At 37.0% G+C, this 21,980-nt stretch overlaps 1 protein-coding gene across 1 annotated transcript; it reads right to left on the bottom strand.

Moving 5' to 3' along the window:
- Positions 1 to 12,581: 12,581 nt before the first annotated feature.
- LOC110859295 lies at positions 12,582 to 20,008 on the bottom strand. The gene is made up of 4 exons (XM_022108213.2): positions 19,746 to 20,008; positions 19,531 to 19,681; positions 18,983 to 19,466; positions 12,582 to 13,148 (listed from the first exon to the last, which is right to left on the bottom strand). The coding sequence occupies exons 1-4, from the start codon at positions 19,864 to 19,866 to the stop codon at positions 12,693 to 12,695; spliced, it is 1,212 nt and encodes a 403-aa protein (XP_021963905.1). The 5' UTR covers positions 19,867 to 20,008; the 3' UTR covers positions 12,582 to 12,692.
- Positions 20,009 to 21,980: the final 1,972 nt, after the last annotated feature.

Below are 21,980 nucleotides of genomic sequence, written 5' to 3'. Positions count from 1 at the left end.
AATGTTTTCACTTGCTGTCACTATCAAGTCGAGATGTATCGGGATATCCCAACTTTCCAGAGTTCCTTGAGTATATGTACGACTATTTTTGGTGGAACTTTCGGAATGAGAAACAATCAAGTGTTTTTAGCAAAAATTCATTTCTATTGGTCAGCTTACTAGATCCTAGACATGTCCATCATCCGACAGCTTTTAATTATTCGAACCCTAAACAGACCGAGCTTCAGGTGCGAAGAAGTGTTGAGGAAGAGTTAGTGGATTGTGGGAAATCAGTCTTGATAATAAAATCGGACGAAATTGAATCCGAATTTCAATTCATGAGGAGGCACTATCCTTCAAAACAATTTTATAAAGGTAAGGAAATTCTGCGGATGGTTAATTCCGGCTGGACATTTTATGACGGTGGAAGAACGAAAGTTCCTGAATATTTCAAAAGCTTGATTTGGAGTGGAATCTACGGAAGACTACAGGAGGAAGCAATGCGAAGGAAATACTTGCATCGTACGCCGACTAGAAAGAGTGAAATTGCTGGATTGGCGCCGACAGTTGAGTTAGGCGGGACAATCCTAACATTATTCATTATTTGCGGGGCGATACTTTTAGCGGCAAGTCTTGTACTTGTGATTGAAATCCGAGGCTGGATTTTTAAATTTACTAAAGGTATTATAAGTTCATTGCGAACGAATATTAGTTTCATGTGGTCAAATGTATTTAGTAGAAAAATGGTTTCGTGACTTCGTATACCGCGTTACGTATGACGATGTTAGAATTTAAGTATTTAATGTAAATTCTAGGATAAACCAAAACTATCGGAATCATCATACATACCTAACGTTTCGGATGTTCCTAGTTAAGTAGACCAGGAATTATTATTATAGTGATGATGGTTTAACGCATACTTATTATGTACGCTTTATAAGGGTAGACTTAGTTATTAATAAACACAATCGTTATATGATCCGGGCCAATTATTATTTTCGTAATTAAAAACATAATCACATAATACAGAATAATCGACATCTAAAATATTAATTACTATCGTATTTTGCTAGCGTTGCATCCTTGTACGAAAGACCTAATCTCTTTTTCCCCCAACAGTGTGGCTTCAATTTCTCGCAATGTTTCAAAACAGGTGGCCTTTCCGGTAAAATCTTCGTTTTCAAATCCCGTCCAACTCGGCCTCCCAGTCAGAACCGCATATTTTGGAACAAATCCGAAATTAGTGGCAGATGAGCCCGTGAAAGTTCAATTCCAGACGAAATATCAAAACTGGCTCCACTGTAAATTGAAATTGAAGGAGTCATTGTTTCCAACGATCCCGTAAACCTTAAAGATATTATTGAATGAATTGTCCCATTGTGGCAGAATATGCTTCCATCATCCGAAATAAATCCGAACATCCACGGGTTGCTGTAATTCGTCTCATTGAAGCCCTGCCAACTATAGAAATAAATAGAATATTTTACATCCCGCAATACGAACCAACACTCTACATACTGTTGTAGCAACTGAATACTGAATACTGAATACTTAAGTTTATTCAAGTGTCGCGAATCATCAGTTTACACTGCTTTTCAGATCAAAAAACAATGTATAATGTTTATATATAACTTAAGTTAAAACTATAATAAAATTTAGTAGTGTTCCGTTACGTGTTTACGTGCTAAAGATTTAAAAGTATCATATGACATTTCCTTCATCTCCCAGTCTTTAGGGAGGCTATTCCATATCTTATACCTTCGATATCTAATACTTCGCTTATACGCTTCCGTCCTATGCGTGTGTGCACACATGTTTGGGCGATTATAAGTTTCGGTTCGATTCGAAAATTCCAACTCGTTGTTAGCATACATTTTGTAGGAATATTTCATTATTACAAAAGTAGATCTTTCCTCTAAGGGTTAGTAAATTGCAATCTTTCCTCGTTTGGTTGATGACAATTTTATCTCTGAGAGATTTAAGGGATAGTTTCTTGCCTGCTCGTTTTTTTGCTAACCTAGGAAAGTAGTAACTTATGAGGAAATTGTCAATAATTTTCTGTATCTTAACTAGGTAACTCGACTTTTGAACAGTCCAGATGTCAATACAGTAGTCTATTACAGAGTGTACGTGTGTGTTTACGATTACTTTCATTGCTTGCTCATTAATTACACGTTTCACACCATGCAAAAATTTTATACGTTGACATACTCTAGCAAGTACAGATTGATAGTGCAGTTTAAAATTTAAACTAGGGTCTAATATAAGTCCAAGATACTTATAGGTTAGAACGGTGTGGTCTGTAGGCATGTTGTTCATTGATTAGTTGACTTTCTATCCTATCATTCATTCTGTGATATAAATTTCTCTCAAATATCTTACAATAAGAGTTTAACAATACAATAGGACGATAACTTTTTGGAATATTTCGTGCTCCTTTCCCTTTATAGAGAGGGACAATTACAGAGGAGCGAAATTGATTTGGTACATATAGAATTTGTAGTAAATGCGTAAACAATATACTCAATTGGAGGCTAAATGATTTACAGCATTTTTTCATAACCCATATCGGTACATACATATTATCATTTTTGTTCTTGTTCTTCGTTTCAGATATCATTTGACCTATGTCATCAGAGGTTACATTTAGTAAATCGTCATTATCATCAGTACATTTATGTTTATTTATAAAATTACACGTCGATTCCTGATTTGGTAAGTTGTCACGGTTGATAAATAATTTGCTTGCTAAAATATTATTAATTTGTACTTTGTCAGTCACAGCTTTTTCGTCATCATCTAAAATAGAAATAATGTCATTACATTTATTTTTTCTAAAACTAGTTAATTCATTAATCGTATCCCATAATGTTTCAGACTTCAACTTCTCACCGAATTTTTCCTTAAAATATTTACACTTGGCTTTCGATAATTCATGTAAAACATTATTTTTTCTACACGATACGATTTCCAATCATTATTTAACTTTGCTTCTTCCCTAAGTTTGTTGCGATTGTTACATAGTAACTTAATATCATTATTGAACCATTGGCAGCGTTTCCGCTTGATTAATCTCTGGCGTAAAGGGGCGATCAAGTCAAGTTTACACATAACATAATTATTAAATCTTATTACCTCCCTATCAGTATGTAATTCGTTCTCAGTAAGATTAAATTGAAAGTCGAGAATATGTTTCTCAAAATCTGTCCAATCAATATTTTTGACTGACCTAACTAAGCATTTTGTAGGAGGAACTTTGATTTTACTTTCTTTTACAACTTTCTTTCTATAAAACAAAGGTCGTGGTCTGATCTACCAAATGAATAATGACCTGAAGATATATAATTATGTCTATCGGATACATATATGTGGTCAAGTAAGGACTTGCCTTGATAAGTAGGTCCGGAGATAACTTGCCACAGATTGAAAAATTTGCACAATAAGTAAAGTTTGTGGGTATCAACATCAAAGTTGTCTATATAATGCAAAAGGTTATAATTAAAATCACCCATAAATATCTTCTCATATTTAAACTGACTCAAAAAAATTTGCAAATCTGTAAAACTCTCAAGAAACTTTGATTTTAACGAATCTAGATATCTATAGATTATTGTCACTATTACAGGCTTCATAAAATCTCTAAAAACTTTGATAATCAATATTTCTACTAGATTAGGAAACTTTATGTCACAATCAATCGTTTCATATTTGTACAATTCACTTACATAAACAATTAATCCACCTCCACACTTTTTAGTATTATTTTCACGATCCACACCGATCATATGGTAGTTGGGAACACTTAACATATTGAAAGGTACACTGTGACTGTCCAGTCTAGATTCAGTACAAGCGAAAAGAGTAATAGTATTATTCTGTAACAAGTCAAATATTTCAGTGAATTTGTTCCTGATACCATTAATATTAATATGATAAAATAGAGAGCCTTTGCGTTTGTGTAGTGGTCGAAGAGTTGTGGGCAACGTTGAGAGTTGCGGGATCAGGGTGGGGGAGGGAGGGGGAGATAAGAAGATTCCGTTTACGTCGTTGTCCATTCCGTTTATGTCGTTGTCCATATTCCTCAGATACGTGGAAATACGTGGAATTCCAGAACAAGAGAATCCCCAACAGGCCGGCAGGCTCTGTTATGCCGCTTGAATACTGGGGGGGAGGGCGTGGCACTGGGCACACCCCTCAGGGCTTATTAAGTGGGTGGTGTCGCCACGACCACGCACTGGTAGAGAAAAACTGCGTGAGCGAGCAGAAAACAATAGTTTTTTCTAAATAATTATAAAAAATTATTTAGAGGGAGAGGAGGAAGCTTGTTGCTCATTCGAGCCTTTGCGGTATAAATGGTATGAAAGCAACGGTCTTCCGCACCCCTCCATACATTTTTTAGCACAGTGGTATCAATGTGCTAAAAAATGTATTATCGAGGGATAATAATTTGTTTCAATCTTAGAAGAAATGCAACCACAAAGTAAGTATATAACACTGCCAACAGTATAACAAATTTATTACCATGGCTGTATACATACATATGTAGTAATATATATAGAGAGAAATTGCACCCAGGCGAGTGCAATTTCTCTGGGAAGTTTTCTACAGGGATGACGGTAATTTGTTCTGTAATTGGATCGAATTTAACCATCGAGGGCCAACTTTTAGCTTCATGAGTAAATCCTCCAACGATGTAATTCTGTAACAATCTAAACCTCATTTGCACGGCTGTAGTATGTGGAAATTGTGTTTAGGATTATTTGACTCGTGCTAATCACACCTAATATAAAGGAATTTTCACCTTGATCCCAAACAGCGGTTGGATAGTAAGAAACATTTCGTAGAGTGCCCATTCTGGTCCAGTTGGTTGCGTTTTACTTTTAAAGGCAGAGACTTCATCCATGAGCATTGCTGTGGAACTGTATCCACCGAAGGATAGCAAGGTATCATTGCCAGCCCAGACTCCGGCGCACGCATTAGTTTCATATGATCTGCCGATCTCGACTACCGTCTCGGAATTTATGGAGCACTTTAAGATTTCGCGACGCCAACTTACAGGCCCCTCGAATGGTCCGTATCTTCCGCCTCAAATGTAAATGCTGTCATCCCCGTCAAAGGCGGTAGGCATTGTTCCCCTGGATGATGGCAGCAATTGTTACAACCACATTCATGGTATCTGCCTGGATGGGGAAGGTAAAAATGGCTGTGATTTTGGAATTCATTTCAACCATATATTCTTGATGTAAACAACATATCTTCGGTTTAAGCAAGTTCTCTAAAAATAATTATATTTTGTAAACCATAGCCAGTGTTGCCTATTTTCATGACCCTGTCTTGCGAATGGTGGAATCAATTCAAAAATTCATGAAATACAATTTTGAAGAACATACTGTTTCACTGGGTCCCTAGGCTTCATAGAAAAAATAAAATAAAATTTTCCCCCGAGTTAGCAACATCCCTTTATGGTAAAGTTTGCACCTTATTGTTGGATGGTGGAGGCGTCGATTTTGCTTCAAAGGGAGACAACCTCCAAATCTCCCTCAATGTTGATTTGTTGAAAATTTTTGGCTATTTGCAAAAGGAGACATACTAATCTTGGTTCTCAACGGAAAAATTCAGACGATTTCAAACAGCAATGGGAAACGTCAGCAAGGACATTGCTGACGTTAGTTGTTAGATAGTTGAAAATCGCTCATTTCACGGTACGCTGGAAACTCCGATTAGGGGCTAGGAGGGGACTGAATCAAGACCTCCGGGTCAAAACATAGTTGGTGAGATACCTACCTACACTTGTTATAAATTTTATGAAAATGTATTAGCTAGGTCAAATTTTACAGGTCATTAAGCCCAGTCCGCTCCGCCAAGCATCGTACCATACGTTTGATGCCATGGCCACATTTGTGCCCGCTACACCCCTTTGAAGGCGCGCCCCATGGTAAACTAGCTGGACTTATACGGTCGCCAAAAATCAAAGTTTGCTCGGATTTTCATAATTTTAACATAGTATTTATCCCAGATAGTTGCTTTCTCATATAAAATAGCAAAAACAAATTTTTGAAAATTTTTGTAATTTCCGAAAATTTATTGAGCAGTAGTCTGGCTTGAAAAATTGAAGATTTAAAAAAAGTAGAGATCAGTGCCGAATATGATAAAGCAACTGTCTGGGATCAATAATATGTTAACATTATGAAAATCCGAGCAAACTTTGATTTTTGGCGACCGTATAAGTCCAGCTAGTTACCATGGGGCCTTCAAAGGGGCGTGGCGGGCGCAAATGTGAGCATGGCATCAAACCTAGCGACACTTTTTACTCTTTCATTGGGTACTACCACATATCCTGAGGGCGTCAAGACTGGTCGTTATCACAGTGACAACCTCTCCTCCTTAGTTTGATAACTTGCCTCAAATTCTTGTGTCGAATTTTGAGGTAGTTCCACACCATCTACAGTAATCAGGACACGATCCCGACTTTTTGCCGTGTCATTTTGATGTCAGTCTTATCATTGTCGGAGTAAAATATTACTTTATCCAGATGAAGAAATGAAAACTCTATAATTAGAAACTAATTTGGACTTTATTGGTTGTCTCTCGAAATAAATTTTAAGTTTAAATCTTAAAGGAGAGTAGCAGACAGTGGCGGTAGTTGTTCGTTAAAAAACTCGATATTTAATCAATGAAAGTTTTATTAGGAGTACGTAATTATAGCTGTGTGATTATATACTGCCCAGGAGGTAAATGCTCTGTAAAATTTGACCTAGTTAATAGATTTTCTTGAAATTGTCAACAAGTGTAGATAGGTATCTCGCCAGCTAGGTTTTGGCCCGAAGGCCTTAGTTCACTCGCTTAATGACCTCTAGTTCGATTTTCCATTATAACCATAAAATGAGCGATTTCCCACTCTTCTGCAGTGTCCGTCCTGATTTTCCCCCATTGACGTTTAAAATCGTTTGGATTTTGCGGCTGACAGCCAACATTAGGGTGTCTTCTTTTGCGCATTGCCGAAAATTTTGGATTTATCATCATTGAGGAGGATTTCTAGCTTATCTTTCTTGGCGACAAAATTGACTCCCATATCATCCAAAATTGAGGTGCAGTTTTGGCGTAAAAAGATATTGACAAGTCAAGCCCAAATTTTATTATATTTTTGTATGACGTTTAGGGACCCGGAGAAGTAGTCTATTCTTCAAAATTGTATTTTTTTAAAATTTTTGAATAACCTTCACCATTTCCAGAATAGGCCAGTGAAGCGGTACCAAAATTGTCCGTGGCCTGAAAGTTGATAATGTTTTAGGGAGCTTGTTATCGAGCTTTACTTTCTGATTGTAAACAACATCTTTAGGGTTGGTGGAATGATAAAATTTCCTTCTTGGAGTTTTTGACATTTCTTCTGTAGTTTAACTTATCTTTCGACATAAATTATGAAAATTTTACGACAATTTTGTTTGCATCCTTCTTTTATTCATTTTTTTGGTCTTTCACATTTTTTGGTGCAGGCTTATTTTACCCTGGGATTATTCCCCCACTAAAGGACTTTAACTTTTGTAAATCAGCTTTTTGAAATTTTATGCTTGCGAGCAGCAGCACGCATGGGAGTGGAAAAGTTGGAGGAAGAGAGTTTTTCATGGACTTTAATTTTTATGGGGTGACTACAGTACGAAGTCTTTCTGGATTCTTTTTGAAATCCACTTTTTCGGAATCCTTATACATCGAAATTTATTGGTGGATTTTTGTTTGGACTCTCCTCTGAAGTTTGAGTTAATCTGGGGTCCTCTTTGAGTCAAATCCAGCAACCTTTTTGTAGTTTCGCAAAACTCCCATTTGCGGATATTTTACCTTGATCCTTATTTTTCTGCTTCCTGGTCATTCTCAAAAAAATTGTTTATAGTGTCTCTTAGCTATTGAAATAAGCTTTCACTAACAAATAAAAGTTAACACGTTGCTGAACTAATTGCGCAGTAAATTAAAAAATGCCGCGTGGGCAGTATATAATCACATGCCTTATGAAATAAATTGCATAATCCCTAAAAGGGTCACCAAGGAGGGTATTGAAAATATATATAGGAAGATTTTCCACGTATTTAATAAAAAAATTTAGGTTAATTTACGATGTTACTTATTTATTATGAATGTATGAGTTAGCATATACATGTTGGCGAAGTGCTGGCTTCAGTTCCTATAAACGGACTGCAAGTTAAGCACTTATGACCTAACCAAAGAGCAGGGACGGGTGTCCACCTGGTACCTGCTCTGGGAGAAGCTGGCTGCCCCCCCAGTAGTCTAGTTCGCTATATATGTAATACTGTTGAGTGGATAGAGCAGATTGTTTATCAATAGCAATCTTCGCATCCAAAGGGGCATATACTAAATGGTGCAAATACTATGGTCAGGTATGGATGGTGTGGCTACTTGTGTTTCTCTGTTCCGTATATGGGGCCACTATGTGGTGAGTGGCGAACATAGACTGGTATAACAGGTTACGTGGGGATAGGGGGTCCAGCGTCTCGTTCACTATCCATAGCCTGTTAAATACCTGCAGAATCCTGACTGCTCATCAACACCACTATGAGTGAACCATATCTGAAGTGAGTATGGGACTGTGCATGGGGAGGTGATGATCATGAGCGTAATGAATAAAAACAAGCCAAGGCTCGAGAGCAAGATCTCTGAGCTTGAGCATTGGATTTTGAGGAAGAGGTCAAAGTGAAAGGTTAAGGTGAAAATCATATGAATAAACAAATGCTCAGAGCAAGGGGCATTCACTTCTTGCTCACCCACCATTTGCTCATTTTCTTGGAGTGAATTTTTTCTCTTGCACTCAGCTGCTTTTTTTCCACTCTCCTACCAGTCAAATTATTACTTCTCCCCTATTTTAAAACTTTTGAATCTATCTAAAATTAAGTTTGACTTAATTTAATACATAATTAACGCTTTTACCAACTGAAGTGAATTCTAAATGTTTCATATTCCAAAGGTGTTGCATTTTTTAAAGGAAAAAATTGCTATATCAAACCAAACCATGTAAAATAAACTGTTTGATTTATCATCGATTATTATATAAAATTTTCGAAATTTCTGCACGTTAAACTTGGGCAAGTCTTACATTACTTCCCTCTGGTACACCATTCACTTCCGGTTCAGGCTGGCTGTCATCTTCCAATTCTGGGAAGTTGTTATCATCTTGCAGATATTTGGCAACATTATGGAGTATGCAGCAGCACATGATAATTTTCCCAACACTTTCAAGTTTGGTTCTGACTTTGTAATGGAGGATCGGAAATCGCATCTTAAGCTGACCAAAGCACCTCTCGATTGTTACACGTTCTTTTGCACATACTTGGTTCACTGTGGACTGGTCTACTCCAATACCCTCCCCCACATCGTTTTGAAACCCAGGATCTGACATATATCGCAAAAAAATTGCATTTGCTGTTTGGTAGAAAGTCCCCCACCACGATTATCCCAATCCTCCCGCAAGAAATGTGACGCAAGCCATTCCACGTTAACTTCGTCAAATCTGTATAATTTGCGATAATCCTTTGCCAAAGTTTCTCTCTTAGGTTTATATACCGTTGTGCGTCTAACTAAAAAATTATTCGGACCCCACAACTCCATTTTGAGCAGTATTTATAGATATTTTTAGAAGTTGAGGCTCCCCCTCAGCTGACTCAACAATTTTGAGGAAAGACTTGAGAGTGAAAGGTTAACCAAGCGTTTTATTCATTTGAAATCGTAAGATTTGCTCAGACTCTGAGCAAGAGTTGGACGAGGTTGAGCTAAAGCTCATCAAAAAAGTTTGAGGAAAAAGCACGACCTTTGACACTTTTTTTTATTCATGCAACTTTCACCTTTTCCTCGGAAATATGCAAGCAAAAGAATTTGCTCGATTTTATTCATTACGCTCCATATATCAGTGGGGACACATGTAGGATAGCCATACTAGCACGTGTATTAGGGGAGGCGGCAATAAGACTTAAATGATCTTCCGCCGCAGACTGGCTGTCGGGCCAGTCTACCCTTCGAATTACATACATACATAGCATATACATGTATATATCATAGGCGTTTTATTTTATTTGTAACTATATATAAATAAACTATATATAACTATTTATAAATATGAGATGAATTAGTGTAATAAAGACAGTAGTTTATTTCACCCTCAATTGAGAAGAACCCATAATTCAACAAATTTTATTAAAAACCTTGGTTTTTAATAAAATCTGTTTCATATTACTGCGGTAATATGAAACAGGTTAACGACAACCTGTTTTAAAAGGTCAATCTCAATGACCTGGCTCTGTTAGCAAGGCAGAAATAGAGTAGTTAAGTATCTGCGCGTAAAACCAGGCTTTCGTTGATTTTATAAGTTTCAAAAAATTAAATCCCCCAATCCCACACAAAATGTGCAAGGGGTTGATACCCATCAATTTTCTGCGGAGATATTTTCTGCCCGCAGAATGCACGAAATTTCTGCTCCACTTCTCCTTCAGGTTTTGGGCTTTTTCATTAACTCTAATGGATAGTGGCATCAAAGTATCCGCAATAACCGGAATTAAGACAGCAACCGATGGAAAAAACAGGTAAAGAGGCATCGGGATAACGCTGTACAATTTGATTGACATGAAATTGAACAGAACCGACAAAATTATAGCGGATCCCATCAGTATGGCTGCTATATTGGCGAAAAAATCATTTGTGTGCCGTAACATCACTGCCAAGTTTATATATTTTTTAATTTGTAAATCTGTCCTACGTCCAGAAAACCGGGTTAAAAATGCCAACACATCCAAAGCATGGAGCTCATTGACTAAAAGAATTGCCGTTAGTGACACCAGGCAAATAAGAAGAGTGTAGAGGCGGCAAACTTGAAATATACAGAGGAACTGGAGAAGCCGAGGTGGATATGTGAGTAGGCAACCTAGTAAAGTACTTATCTCCAGGTTACCAACATGCTTGCCAAAGAGATAAAAAGGATCCAATTTAAAATAGAGTATAAGTGGGGTAATGAAGAACGGATATATTGCAAACACAACGACATTTACATTCAAGAAAAGCCCGAGTTGATCTATTCTGCCGGGGACAACTGAAACAAAATCAAATACCCGTTGAACATATTTAAATGCAATATGAGCTTAACAAAACTAATCTTGTTCAATTATTCAACTTATTCTGATTTTTTTATTTATTTATAAAATAAGAAAAGAAGTTTCAAACCCTGTAGAAAGCTAAAATAAAAAATTGTGAAATTGGATCACGTACCCCTCGTTTCACGCTTCGCCATCCGTATCATGTAATTGCAACCAAATTGGAGAGATTCCGCGTGCAGGAGGACAAGAAATTCAACCGCAATCCCGAGAAGCGTTAAAACTCCTAAGATGCTACAAAGTAACAAAGTTTTCAACGGAGGTGTAATGATCCCATAGATGTTCAACAGAATGATAGCAACGCATTGGACAAACATTGCGGGAATGAGGCCGAAAACAACAATTCTCCAGGGAATTAGCAAATTCAGTGACGTGGTGGAGACAAATTCCTTCCGCGTTGTATTCCAATCAAGAGGACACGCCCAACAGTAGTGAAAAGCAGTGACAAAATTCTGTAAAGATTTGAAAACTAGTGGGGTCGCCATTTTCAACTATTTTGTCTATCTGCTTATTAGCTTGGGAATGCAAGAGAAGAAATGGTTACGTGTATGTATGGCTTCAGACAAATGAACAAATATCGATCCATATTGGTTTTATATTGTACATATTTTTTTTGAAATGTATGTATAGTTAAGGAAAACCTAAGGTGGTTGCGGTACCACATAGCCAAAATATCGATGAGTTGATATCAATATTTAAGTATTTCATCCAATACTTTAAGTTCTTGCATCGAAAATAATCAAGTTGTTTTTGAAACCCAAGAAGACACAAGTTCGCAAGGATGATTATATTCAGGGTTTGTCGGAGTAAATAAATTGATTATGTTATTACTTTTTTCCAGGGTTTTACCCTGGGGAAAATAAGTGGGGAAAATGGTTTTAACCACCTAGCCAGAAGTGGGGAAAATGGGCAAAATGGGGAAAAGTGGGGAAAATAGTTTTTGGGGCAAAGTAATTCAATCTTTACGCTAGAATCTCACATATTCTATCTCGCCTTATCAACATAAGGTCAATTGAAACTATGAACGCTTAAGCGTTCAATGTGTATATCAATACATATGACAACTTGTCGTGGTTGACGACGAGTTTTACCTGATGCTTATAACAATAAATGAGCTCCAGTTTTATATGACTTTAAAATATCATAAGTCGACTATCAAATATAAATAATCAATTACCCAATTACGACATCCAACATCCTCAGAGCGTGGCTTTCGACCGCTCTCAAAACAATTTATCCGCCTACGGTTCGGGTAAAATTATGGACGCGCTGAAGGATGTAAAAATTTACGCTCGTTTGGAAAGGCAAGGATAGAAAACGAACAACTACAAATTCATTCAAAACTTATTATGCCATTTGATTAACATTGTAGGCGGACTGAAATTCAAGTGGTTTTTAGCGCATTACATCACGAATGCTCAATGGACTAAATAAATCTGACATCCAGTATTCATTCAATTATTGAATTAAGAAAATTTTATTTCTTTTAAAGTAGTAAAGCTAGTTTTTAATTAAAATACGTTCAATTAAAATACGCACATAATTCACCATACCTTGTACATACATTCCTTAGTCGCACTGTACCAGATGAGGAAAGTTGCACACAAGTTGAGTGCGGTCAAAAAGAAAAGGAAACGCGCATTGGAAAATTTGTACGAATTGAGTTTGACATTGGAGAAAATAGTCGCATCCATACGGGTTTACGTAAAGTCCATCTAGTCGTCCATCGCAGGTAAGGGGGCAAACATAGAATGAAGGGTCGACACATGATGTAAGGGCGGGATAGTACAAAGTACCCGAAGGACAAGTGTACAGCGTCGGATTACCATCGTAGCAAACGGCGTAATCCTCGCAACTCCTGGGATGTGGATAAAGACCGTTTGGTTTTCCGGAACAATTGAAGGACCCCAAGTCCGGGGAAGGGGTGGATGGCGAAATTGTGGGAGTAATTGTTGACGGTGTAGTTGGTGTAGGGGTTGGGGTGGGCAAAATATCTCCAGAGATGATGTCTGCGAATGGATGCGCCTGCACAATTAATTCAAGTCAACTGTTACAAACAAATCGTCGAAAATGAGTGAAACGCTTTGCGCAGTATCACAACCGCCGGATTTATATCTGAAGACACCCCACTCACGTCGCATTGAGTTCTACTCTAGGAGGTCACTCGTTTCATTTCAACGTAATTAAAATATGTGCATACATACGCTTCGATAGACATATGTAAGACTAACTCATGAATTAAAAAGGTAGCGTTGACCCTTTGGAATTTAGATTTCTATTTTATTATTGCTATTTGATTTCTACCTAATGCGAAATATGAAAAAAGCTTTTGAATTTTATTTATAGCACATTAGGCTTCTTATCATTCGAATTTAACTAGCTTCATATAAAACACTTTTTCTCCGTCATTTTTCATCTCGTTTACCTCAAATTTAGAAAGGATGTTCCTGACAGCGCTCCCCTGACATCTGACGAATATTTTTTAGAAAAATGATTTAGTGTCAAATTCCGCGAGACATGGGTATTATAAATGATTTAATTGCATATCGCATCCATATCTCCTTAGGTCTTGGATTTTATACTACAATCACCCCAATTATCAACTAAATATGGTCGAGGTTGAAATATGACCATTCCGTATCATATCCTGATAACCACGCGAAAAATTAGTTTTCGAGATTTCGCCTTAAAAACGGACTGGGTGAAACTATAACAATTAAATTACCTATATCTCGGGGAACTTAAGACTATTGATTTTTCAAAAAATATGTTGTTAGGAATGTCTCTTCCAAATTTCTGGTAAAGCGGGTGAAAAATGACGGAGAAACAGTGTTTTATGTTGAGCTAATTAAACTCGAATGAGTTTAACATATTAGGCGCAGTGTTTTTTTTAATTCAAAAACGATTTTCATATTTTCCGTTAGGTAGAAACAGAATAAGCATAATGAAATCTAAATTTTCAAAGAGTCAACGTCACCTATTTTATTCAGGAGTTACTCGTAACAATTGCCTAACTTATAAATATTTGGGTTAGGGTTTCATTCAAAATATGGCCGCTATGAGCTTTAAAAAAGGGGATTCTGAGATTTTTAGAAAAGTGCCGATTAAGTTGTGACAAATCAAACCTTATGGTTGTGCAGTTTAAAGATAGAATTATGACACTGGCCTTAAGTGCTCAGATATCCTGGCATCGAATTTGCTTGACGTGCAACTTTTGCATCAAATTCACTTCGCCGTCAAGTAATAATCAGTGTCTCGTTTCTTGCGAATTTGCATTATTTCTTGAAGTACAAAGCAAGAAATTGCATTTCTTGCGGGTTGGTAAAAACCAGAAAAAGTGCACAAAATGCAACGGCATCTACCGACCCGCCCATTAAACTAAGTGGTTTCTTGCACTTTTTGCGTTCCTTGCATTTCTGGCGGGTAAATATAACAGCAAGAAACCAGTTTCTTGTGGTTATTTCTTGTGGTAGTTATTAGTATGTAAATAGTTATGGTACAAATTTTAAAAGAAAAGACTGCTCAATGATAATTTCTCTACAATGAGCTGGCAGATCACTCTAATGCTTATAAGCATTAAGGATGCAAACTACTGCCATTTCCTTAATTTCGATCCGATTTCAAAAATGAAATATGTTTTGGAAACCTTGGGCGATTTCGAGAAATATATATTTTCAAAATTTTTAAATTTGACCTTACTGACCTAAGATCAAGGTCACAAGGTCAGAAAGTGAATAAATAATATTCGTCCTCTAAAAATTGTTGGGGGTATTTTTTCGAATCCCCATGACCAGATAATATTCCAGATAACATTGTGGGTGATATCTGATGACCGTAATGTCACGAGATGTATTGTGGGCGTGGCCGGGGGTGCGGATAATTAAAAATACGATTTATTCATATGGGTTTTTGCATTTTATAGCCCACATTGCCTTCCAACACTACCAGGGTGACTCCCTCTTACAGCTTTGTCTTATTGGATTATATTAGGCCGCACCCACTGCAGTGGGTGTGGTCATTGGCGCTTTCGTTAGCACTTGAACAAACCACATAGTGCGACACGAATAATTTTTCAGGAATAAATGGGGGTTTCGACTATGACCTCTAAATGACACTAGCCACACCCACATTAAAAAGTGGGTGTGGTTTTAGCGCTTTGATCATTACTTAAAATAACCATATAGTGTCATACCAATAATTTTTCAGGAATGAGCGTAGATTCCAATTATAATATCGGATAGGAAAAAACCACACCCCCATCAAAAAGTGGGTGTGGTCATTGACGCTTTTGCCACTATAAAAATGAACAACATTGTGCGACACGAATTATTTTTCAGTGGAGAACGAAGATTTCAATTATAATCTCGAATAAAAAAACCACTCCCATATCAAAAGTGGGTGTGGTCTTCGTAATGTCATGGTTAGTTAAGTAAGTTTAATTAAAGTGGTCATGCGACACAAATAGTTATTCCTGAGGTGAAGACGAGTTCAAATTTAATGTCCGATATACAAGAGCACAGGTCTGTCATGCCTCCACTGAAGTGGGTGTGGTCATAATTGTTTTTATCACATTGAACCAAAAAAATACCTTCGATCAATACTAGTATAGAATTAACGTACTTCAACACATATTCTGGTTTCCCTGTACTACTAAGAACATCAACCAAAATGTGGGCGTGGCCAACAGAGGTTCTAATTATATTAGGCCAAGTAAACTTAATTTGCAAAATTAAAGCATAATCATATAAAGGGTGTGGATTTAATTCGCTTACATCCCATTTTCTGCGAGCGCCGTAGAAAAACCTATTAGTACACCTCCGCGGAGCCCGACCCAGGGTTTGTTATAAATACAATCTTGTGAACGTTATTTATACAGAAAAAATCTAAATATTTTTAATTTGACTTCATAATCATAGTTTATACTTGCATGACAAATGCTATGCCAAATTTCAGCTTAAAAAACATTAACTTTTAAAAATCGGTATAGGTCACCCCCTCCGGTCTCTGGGGAATATTTTTTAAATCTGACCTTAATTGTTTTCAAGGAATTATCAACCACCATACCAAATTTCAGCTCAATTTATGCATTTTGAGAAATCGGTATGGGTGACCCCATAGGGTCCTTTCAAATAAAAATATTCGCAAATTCACTTCACATTCTTTCATTAGAGAGTAATAGCAACTTCTATGCAAAATTTCAGCTTAATTGGACAATTTGTAAAAATCGGTATTGGACACCCCTTAGGGTCGCTCCAGATGAAAATTTTTCCTTCGAAGTTCCTTCGAAGTTTTACTTCGCATTCGGTCATTAGGACCCATTAGTAACCTCTGTGCCAAATTTTGGCCTTCTACGACCATTTTTAATTAAATTTACTTAACTAACCATGAGATTTCGAAGACCACACCCACTTTTGATATGGGAGTGGTTTTTTTATTCGAGATTATAATTGAAATCTTCGTTCTCCACTGAAAAATAATTCGTGTCGCACAATGTTGTTCATTTTTATAGTGGCAAAAGCGTCAATGACCACACCCACTTTTTGATGGGGGTGTGGTTTTTTCCTATCCGATATTATAATTGGAATCTACGCTCATTCCTGAAAAATTATTGGTATGACACTATATGGTTATTTTAAGTAATGATCAAAGCGCTAAAACCACACCCACTTTTTAATGTGGGTGTGGCTAGTGTCATTTAGAGGTCATAGTCGAAACCCCCATTTATTCCTGAAAAATTATTCGTGTCGCACTATGTGGTTTGTTCAAGTGCTAACGAAAGCGCCAATGACCACACCCACTGCAGTGGGTGCGGCCTAATATAATCCAATAAGACAAAGCTGTAAGAGGGAGTCACCCTGGTAGTGTTGGAAGGCAATGTGGGCTATAAAATGCAAAAACCCATATGAATAAATCGTATTTTTAATTATCCGCACCCCCGGCCACGCCCACAATACATCTCGTGACATTACGGTCATCAGATATCACCCACAATGTTATCTGGAATATTATCTGGTCATGGGGATTCGAAAAAATACCCCCAACAATTTTTAGAGGACGAATATTATTTATTCACTTTCTGACCTTGTGACCTTGATCTTAGGTCAGTAAGGTCAAATTTAAAAATTTTGAAAATATATATTTCTCGAAATCGCCCAAGGTTTCCAAAACATATTTCATTTTTGAAATCGGATCGAAATTAAGGAAATGGCGATAGATTTATTTTCCAATGCTTTTAGCATTAGAGGGATCGGCCAACTAACCTTTTTCCAAGAGAAGTCTTTTCTTTTAAAATTTGTACTCATACTTGCATCCGAAACACTAATAATAAGTTAAACGTTTTAAAGTGACTTCCAGGTTATCGCCCGTCATAATGGCGAATCACCATTGATGGTACATATTTGACTCGCATTACCAAATTATAAGTCTAAAACCTTCAAAGCAAAACATTCTAAAATTTTGAAATATGTACCAGCCCTAACATATTGCACTGTTAATTTATAAACATTATAACTCGTGACCTAGCACTTTAGCCTTATGACCTCTATCTTTGGATTTGTTACGACTAGGAGGATTCGATATACATTAGTAGTCTCTATGCGAAAGGTTCGATTTTATGACTATATACATCCATAGATTCCTTGACTTATCTGCAGGGTTTCGCTCTGGTTTTAACCACTGTCCAAAATGACCAGTTTTGGACACTTGAGTTTTCGTGTCCAAAATGTCCAAAAGTGTCAAAAATTGAGAATGGGGCAATATGAAACAAGTTTTTTATTGTTCAGTTTGTGAACCTTGATGTATATGTGATCTGTGTACCTTGATGTATGTGTAACCATATGTGACCTGTATACCTTGATGTATATGTAATCTCCTAAACATTTTAACCATTTTGATGTGTATAGGTCATACTTTTGAAAATTTCAGAATTCCCCATAAGAACGCATGTTAAAAAAATTTCTTCCAAATTTCGTGGTATTACCCACTAAATTTCTTGAAATTAAACGTAGAATCCATATTTGTATTTCCATATAGATTTGCCAAAAAAACGATAATTAAGAAGTTGTAGCAAGTTACCCCATTTCCCACTGTAAAACCATTTTTGACATTTTGGACGCCCGAAATTAATTTCTACAGTTTTGGACACCTTTGGACAGTGTCTGTCCAAAATGAATTTTGGACGTCCAAACCGAAACCCTGCTTATCTGTTGGGGTATTTATATCCAAAATCTTTAATGTTTTGTGTACTTAGGAGGAACATACCCGGACTGGGCAGTGGGGGATTTTGATGCCCTTTGGATATGTTGTAGTACCCAATGAGTGTAGGAAAAGTGAAGGAGGGTTAGACGCACTGGGCCCATTTGCGCCCGCCACACCCCTTTGAAGGCGCACCCCATATACTCCCCATGTTAAACTAGCCGCACTAAAACCTTCACCAAAAATCCAATTTTGCTCGGATTTCCATAATTTTTACATATTCTTCATCCGAGATAGTTGCTTTATCATATTCAATAGCGAAATTAAGTTGTTTGAAATTTCGATTTTTTTATGTCAGGAAATTTTCGAAAATGTTTAAAATTTCAAAAAACTTAATTTTGCCATTGGATATGATAAAGCAACTATCTAGGATGAAGAATATGTAAAAATTATGGAAATCCGAGCAAAATTGGATTTTTGGTGAAGGTTTTAGTGCGGATAGTTTAGCATGGGGCGCGCCTTCAAAGGGGTGTGGCGGGCGCAAATTGGCCCAGTGCGTTTAACCCTCCTTCACTTTTCCTACACTCATCGGGTACTACAACATATCCAAAGGGCATCAAAATCCCCCACTGCCCAGTCCGGGTATGTTCCTCCTTAGCACTTACCGTCAAAGCATATCGGAAAAACTCGATCAAAACTGTTGGAATACTTGGCAATCCACCATCCATGAGGTTTTTAACATGTGATGTTAGGCGTAACAACAACTCAGCATAGAAAGGATTATCTTCCGGGAAAAGGTTCTCAAATTGAGAATCTGGTAGGCATGCGTATAATCTGGTTGGATCCCCATAGCTGATGTCATACGTCGCGTTTGTGACGACTATGTATCCGTCCTCGGGGTTCACCATAAACCCAAAATATAAATTATAAGCTGTATAAAAACTGCACCAAGCGCCAAACGATTTTTTTGGCGTTGGATCAATTGGTGTTCCTATCACAGAGCCGTTAACAACTGTGTATTGGCCTATTATATTGTAGGCGTCCTCATATCGAGTGGTCCACCTGAAGGAAAATGTTCCAGAGGGAACATTCGAATAGAATAGACCATCCGGCGCAACCTCCTCCCAAATACCCCTCATCGAGACGTTCCTTCATTGCAAATAAACCTTTGCTTTAAACGCAGACTGTAAAAACATGCTAGTAAAGTACTTACTCATAGATACACTGCCCAGAAATTAGACCTCCAGAAATGTCTTCTGTTCTTGGACTAAGGGCAGGGTAACTATACTGATAGTATCCCATTTCCTCTGTCCATGGGACAAACTCGTTATACATGAAGTTCAAGTAGGAGTTAAAGCAGGAGTCTAGTTTGATTTATTAGGAAAAAAATTATACTCATAGATACGTATTGATATGTTAAAAACTTACCCATATCGCCGCAGATTGATTTCTGGCTTTTGTTTCCGGACGGTATTTCTTTTGGGCCTAGAAGTGCTTCACCAGGGCACAGAAGTACAGCATAGAGTAGCAATAACAATTTCACAGTCATGGTCACAGAAGTATAAATATAAATTCGTGGTTTTTCTTACAATTCAATATTTATTTAGCAACTGAAGAACTGCGACAAAATCTCGCCTATTAAACAGCGGAGAGAAAATCTATATAAAGCAAATCCAGTTGGCCTTATATAATAGTTATCTACACACATACGTAGTTTATAACTGATTGCGTCACACAGAGGCGTTTATCCCAAACCAACAATACGATAATTCCAGAGAAATGGAGCTTATCTTGTTCATTTCAATAGGAAATTAATTAATTTTCTTATCAAGCGATTTACTAAATGACTGATGAAGGACGCACGAGTTTTGATAAATGAGTCCACTTCACCGTGATTCGTACTGACAAAAATAAGTTTATGTGTGTGGGATCGATTCACTGAAAACTATCCAATACAAGCTACCCGTCTGTAAGAAGTCACCGCATGTTGTAACAGTTGGAGCGTTTGAGGGAAAAATTATCGTCTATAAAAAAACATGATTATAACGTTTTCAAGCGTCGTCATGTACACAAATCGAGCACCAGTCTTTGCCCTTGATTCTTGATTTGCTAAGTATTTTTGAAATCTCTTCTTTACATATCCTTTAATGCACAATTTGTTAGCTTTGATTTTACAGACACTTGATAATGGTAAATTTAGTTTCTGGGCAACAGCATCAACGGAAATGGATAAAAGTTGGTAAAAGTTTGCTGAGTTCTTTTGATGTTTTTGGGACTGGCTATAGACGGGGACGTTAACGTGGCGGTCTATAATTTTCAGTTCCAGTAGTCTCATCATATCTTGATATTATATGGTATTGTTATATAATGTTTTTCTTGTTTATTTTTTCTGCATAGTGAAGAACAGTCGCCCTCATGTCAAACATTTTTGTGGTTGTGAATAACCCGTTTTGCAAACTGCAACCTTTCTGCTCGCCATATCAACAAACTTTAACGGGTTGAGATAATTATTTTAAATGGTTGAAAAATATTTGAATAACTAAATAATTTTAAATTTTGAGCGCCAAATGTATAAATTTCCTCCATAGTTAAGTTTTCCTATCTGTGAAATTACTTTTTAGCCCGACCCAGGGCTTATGTACTCGTGCTGTCCGTCTGTCCGTCCATCCGTCTTTAGATAACTCTTTTTAAACTTATCTGATCGCCTTGATATTTTCACCATATGCATATGGGACACAGTTACGAATCAAGTTCGAAGATTCAAGTTCGAAAACGCCGGGACCAAATCACAAACGTTGATAGAAATTTGCATCAGATTTCCTGGTGCTGGGTAAGCTAACTGGGAATTAAGGTGGTCACGCAGCAGTGAAAATGTTTTAATTTAGTGCCGAGAAGGATATCAGTGGAGATCTGGGTCAAGGAATGTCAAATTCCTTCCGAATTTGGAAAAATTCGGAAGAATCATCAGATCAGATTTGAATTGTGGTAAAAAAACCTACAGTGCAGACTTCATATAGCCCGAGTCAGGCCTATAGAGGTGGTTATCGATAAAGATGACTATTTTGCATCAAATTTTTATAATTTCAACTCATCTTCTTCCATGAGATGTCATTCATACAAACTTTCCCCTCAATTGGACAATTTTGAAAATCAGCATGGGTCACACCTCTTTGGGTCCTTTAAAATGAAAACATTTCCAATTTTACTTCATATTCTTCCAATATTACCCAATAGTAATCCCCATACTTAGTTCCGTCTCCACAGGATACTTTTTTTTAAATCGGTATGGATTACCCCTACGGCCCTCTAAATGAAAGTATTTCAAATTTTACTTCATCTTTCTCTATTATGTTGCACTAGCAAGTATAATGCCAAATTTCAACTTTATTGGATGATTTTCAAAAATCGGTATGGATCACCCTATTGGGTCCGCCAGGAGGATAATTTTTCCAATTTCTATTCATATTCTTCTATTGGAAGCCGTTAGCAACCTCTATGCCAAATTTCAGCACGATTAGACGATTTTTGAAAATCGGTATGGATCACCCTATTGGGTCCGTCAGGAAGATAATTTTTCCAATTTCTATTCATATTCTTCTATTGGAAGCCGTTAGCAACCTCTATGTCAAATTTCAGCTTGATTGGGCGATTTTCAAAAATCAG

This window comes from Folsomia candida, unplaced genomic scaffold (genome assembly GCF_002217175.1).
Source record: "Folsomia candida strain VU population unplaced genomic scaffold, ASM221717v1 Fcan01_Sc025, whole genome shotgun sequence".
In the NCBI taxonomy this organism is placed as follows: Eukaryota; Metazoa; Arthropoda; class Collembola; order Entomobryomorpha; family Isotomidae; genus Folsomia; species Folsomia candida.
The sequence above is the reverse complement of the archived record's forward strand: the minus strand, read 5'-3'. Positions and strand labels throughout refer to the sequence as shown.

Coding starts and splice junctions, on each gene's coding strand:
- LOC110859295 (XM_022108213.2), bottom strand. CDS start 19,866: ATGACTGTGAAATTGTTATTGCTACTCTATGCTGTACTTCTGTGCCCT. Junction 19,467..19,530: donor TCTGGGCAGTGTATCTATGA/GTAAGTACTTTA, acceptor TTTGCAATGAAG/GAACGTCTCGATGAGGGGTA. Junction 13,149..18,982: donor TTTTCCGATATGCTTTGACG/GTAAGTGCTAAG, acceptor TTAATTGTGCAG/GCGCATCCATTCGCAGACAT.